This window comes from Sinocyclocheilus anshuiensis, unplaced genomic scaffold (assembly GCF_001515605.1).
Source record: "Sinocyclocheilus anshuiensis isolate Anshui unplaced genomic scaffold, SAMN03320099.WGS_v1.1 scaffold208, whole genome shotgun sequence".
Classification (NCBI taxonomy): domain Eukaryota; kingdom Metazoa; phylum Chordata; class Actinopteri; order Cypriniformes; family Cyprinidae; genus Sinocyclocheilus; species Sinocyclocheilus anshuiensis.
Window position 1 is genome coordinate 5939 of NW_015557186.1, and position 3401 is coordinate 9339.

The window sequence follows — 3401 nt, forward strand, 5'->3', positions numbered from 1 at the left end:
GTGAGAGTGGGTGTGAGTGTGTGTGAGTGTGTGTGAGTGAGCGAGCGTGAGCGAGCGTGAGCGTGTGTGAGAGAGTGTGTGTGAGAGTGTGTGTGAGTGAGCGAGCGTGAGTGTGTGTGTGTGTGTGTGAGTGTGTGTGTGTCATACTGACTGGTGCTAATTTCCTCTTCAGGATGTGTTGTTTTAGTTCTGTCATAGTGTGAATCATGATTTCCTGTTCCTGTGGCGTTTGTTTGTTGGCGTTCAGATGAAGCATCACAGTAACGTGGCTGGTTTGAGTGGAGTGTGGCGTGAGTGACGTCAGACAGCGGTCACATGGTGCCAAACCTTCACGCACTCGTCTTCACACAGATGCAGCGTCTCTCGAGATTCTGGCGCTGTGCACTTACCAAACCGTTTTCTACTGTGTAAATATGACCTTTGAGTTCCGTTGAGGCAATAAGACTTTTTCTTCAACTCATCATCAATTGCCAAGGTGTTTTGGGAATCCTGTGACTGACCTGAACGGCTGCTTTGTTTCATTATGTTGCTCGTTATTCTGGATTTCAGCACTTTTGGTGTTGATTTTGGATCTGAACTGCTTTTAGAAGCGTGTTTTGGATTGATTGGACATGAAAAGCGTGATGTCTCTCAGTCCAGAACATGATTTTTAGTGTTTCAGTGCAGATCCAGAGGCACAAAGGGAACCAACGCTCATCAGAAGCATCCGTGTTTGATTAGCAATAAGATATATTTCCTTGCATCCATGAATGTCCATCACCGTCATTCACTGAATCTGCAGCAGATGATCGTGTGTGGTTTTTCTCTCCTGAAGCGTGTTGATGTTGATCCGAGAGTTTCTGATCCATCGGTCTGTTTAACGGCGGTCAGATGATGGTGAGAAGCTGAAATCACGCTGGCGTGACCGTGAACGCTGCTTCTGGTTTATTCCTGTGGGATCCTTGAGGCCATACGTGTAAAATGTCAAACGAAGGCATTGGGTGATGTTTGTGTTTGTGTCTGAATCGCCGCTCTCACCGAAGTGCTCGTCTCACGAGGGAATCGGAATCAGTCCAGAACGACTCCCTCACTGTCTTAAACTTTTGATCATTTTTCCTGATGATGATGATGATGATGCCACATTTTCTTTTTCCGTCCGTCTGGCTTGTGTTTGAAATGGAGTGCATTTTTATAAACCTGTGGATTGTTACTGGAACTAAACCGATAACCTTAGCTACAAACGCAGTATTTATTTTTCACATTTTAACAAAGCATTGAGAGCATAGCGTACTTCTGCCAGTTTATTTGTGTGTGTCGCAGCTCGATCAGTCAAGAAATAAAGGCCTGGAAATGATTCTGCAGGAGTCCGGCGTGTTTCTGCTTCATGCTCAAAGGTATAGTTCATCTGAAAATGAAAATGTACTGTAAATGTGCTCACCCTCAGATCATCCCAGATCAGGATGAGTTTGTGTCTTCATCAGGTTTGTAGAAATGTAGCATTGCATCAGGGTCTCATGGAGAAGACAAAAGCTGAAACAAATCCAGCATTAAGACGTTTTTAACTAAAATACCATAGAGTTCATAATGCATAACACTTCCTCCAGTGAGTCAGTGTTCTGGTGTGAATCAGGAGAGAAATCTGCACAGATCAAGCAGCGTTTAAACAGCTCTAAACAAATATGTGGCTGGATTTTGATGTGAGAGACAACAGAAGATAGGCTTTTTCACTGGAGGAAGAGTTATTATGGATTATGGACTCAATGTATTTTAGTTAAAAACGTCTTAATGCTGGATTTGTTTCAGCTTTTGTCTTCTCCAGATGTTAACTGATGGACTGGAGTGCTGTGGATTACTTGTGGATTATTGTGATGTTTTTATCAGCTGTTTGGACTCTCATTCTGACGGCACCCATTCACTTGCAGAGCATCCATTGGATAATCGATCCTGATTTCATTAAACAGGCTCTTTAACACACAGACACATGCTTACAAACATAGAAAGTTTTATTTGCAGTGACAGCAGATACAATATCTGACTAATATTGGATATTGGTTATAAAAGTATGAATGCACATTGATTTATACCACATCTGTAATAATGTTCCATGCTTCAGTAAACGAATCCTCAACTAAACCTAGTAATCCATCTAGTCATGATGAGTGCAGGTAGTAAAGAACCGTAAACCAACAATAATAAAAGTTAAAAAGATTAAAAAGTGACTTTCTGTAGGAGGCAGTTTCTATGAATCATTAGATCTTCAGTCTGCATGAATGTTTAGAAAGACGCTTCTGTCCGTCACGCACTGATCCACAGTCAGTCGAAGCACCCAGAACTATTATAGTCCACCATCACAGACTCTTGGATTCCAAGCAGCAGAAAACACCAGAGAATCACTTACAAAATTGCAAAAGTCAATCATTTAGAGGAGTATAAAACATCACTGGAACGCACAAAAATATACCGTGTCATCAGAAGTTCAAGAGTTCACTTTTAAAGAGGTCATCGGATCCAAAATTCACTTTACAAGTTGTTTGAACATAAGTGTGTGTACACATCCACCCTACAATTATAAAAATCCACCCAGTGTTTTTAAAAAAAATCCCCTTTCTCAAATCAGGCTGTTCTGAGCTTCCTGTCAGAATGACGTAGTTCTGCACAGGCCCCTCCCACGATAGTTGATTGACAAGTCCATTTTACCTTAGCTCCGCCCTGAGTGAGCTGTCATCAGTCCGCCATTGTGTCGACTCCGGTGCGGTGGAAGACAAGAATGTCTCCGATTAAGCGATTGAGGTGTTCTGTAATAATGAACATAGCAGTCGTCATTTACTCCAGACATCTGAGCCGCTGAAGACGCAGAGGATTAACCTTACTTTCGTTTTGAAAGGAATGTGCCGATCTACATAAATGCGTCTATGTTCGCGCGAATCATTCGTGATCCATCTACAGTAGAAGCGAGTATAAGGGTTTTTAATGAATCTTTGCAAATCGCCTTTCCTAATAACGTGCTAGTTAGCAAGTTCCGTGGCTGAAGTAAACCGTATCATGAGAGCGGATGAGAGGGGCGGGGTCAGCAGAGCTCATTAGCATTTAAAGCAACATGGACTAGAACCGCGTGCTGAAAACAAAGCTGATTTTGACAGGGTAAAAAGGGTGTTTTTTACACTACCATTGAGAAATTTTAACTAAAGTATGTTATAGACTTTTCATTAAGACCCTGAAGAATCATATCAGTGGAAAATGAGCATCCGATGACCCCTTCAAAGGGAATATTGGCGTGTGTTCATGGCTCTGAGGTCCTGATGTAGACGAGCGAGGACAGCAGCAGGAACTCGGGCGGTTTGTTCAGAAGCACCAGGTTGTCGCTGCGCAGGCCGTCGTAGTGCATCCAGTAGCCGTCGATCTGGAATGCTGCGGAATAATGA

The 3401-nt window shown here is 42.7% G+C and overlaps 2 protein-coding genes across 2 annotated transcripts in view; one reads left to right on the top strand and one right to left on the bottom strand.

Moving 5' to 3' along the window:
• The window catches only part of LOC107678779 (kelch-like protein 28), a 7201-nt gene extending 5808 nt beyond the window's left edge, over positions 1-1393 (top strand). Inside the window, exon 3 of the transcript XR_001632968.1 lies at positions 248-1393. The gene's annotated coding sequence lies outside the window, so the exon portion shown is untranslated. The remainder of the gene's footprint in view (positions 1-247) is intronic.
• Positions 1394-3182: 1789 nt separating this feature from the next.
• dorip1 (dopamine receptor interacting protein 1) overlaps positions 3183-3401 on the bottom strand; it is a 6968-nt gene continuing 6749 nt past the window's right edge. The window contains exon 6 of the mRNA XM_016474151.1: positions 3183-3401. This exon is cut by the window's right edge and continues 18 nt beyond it. Within this exon, the coding sequence (XP_016329637.1) occupies positions 3260-3401 (142 nt within the window). The 3' untranslated portion in view covers positions 3183-3259.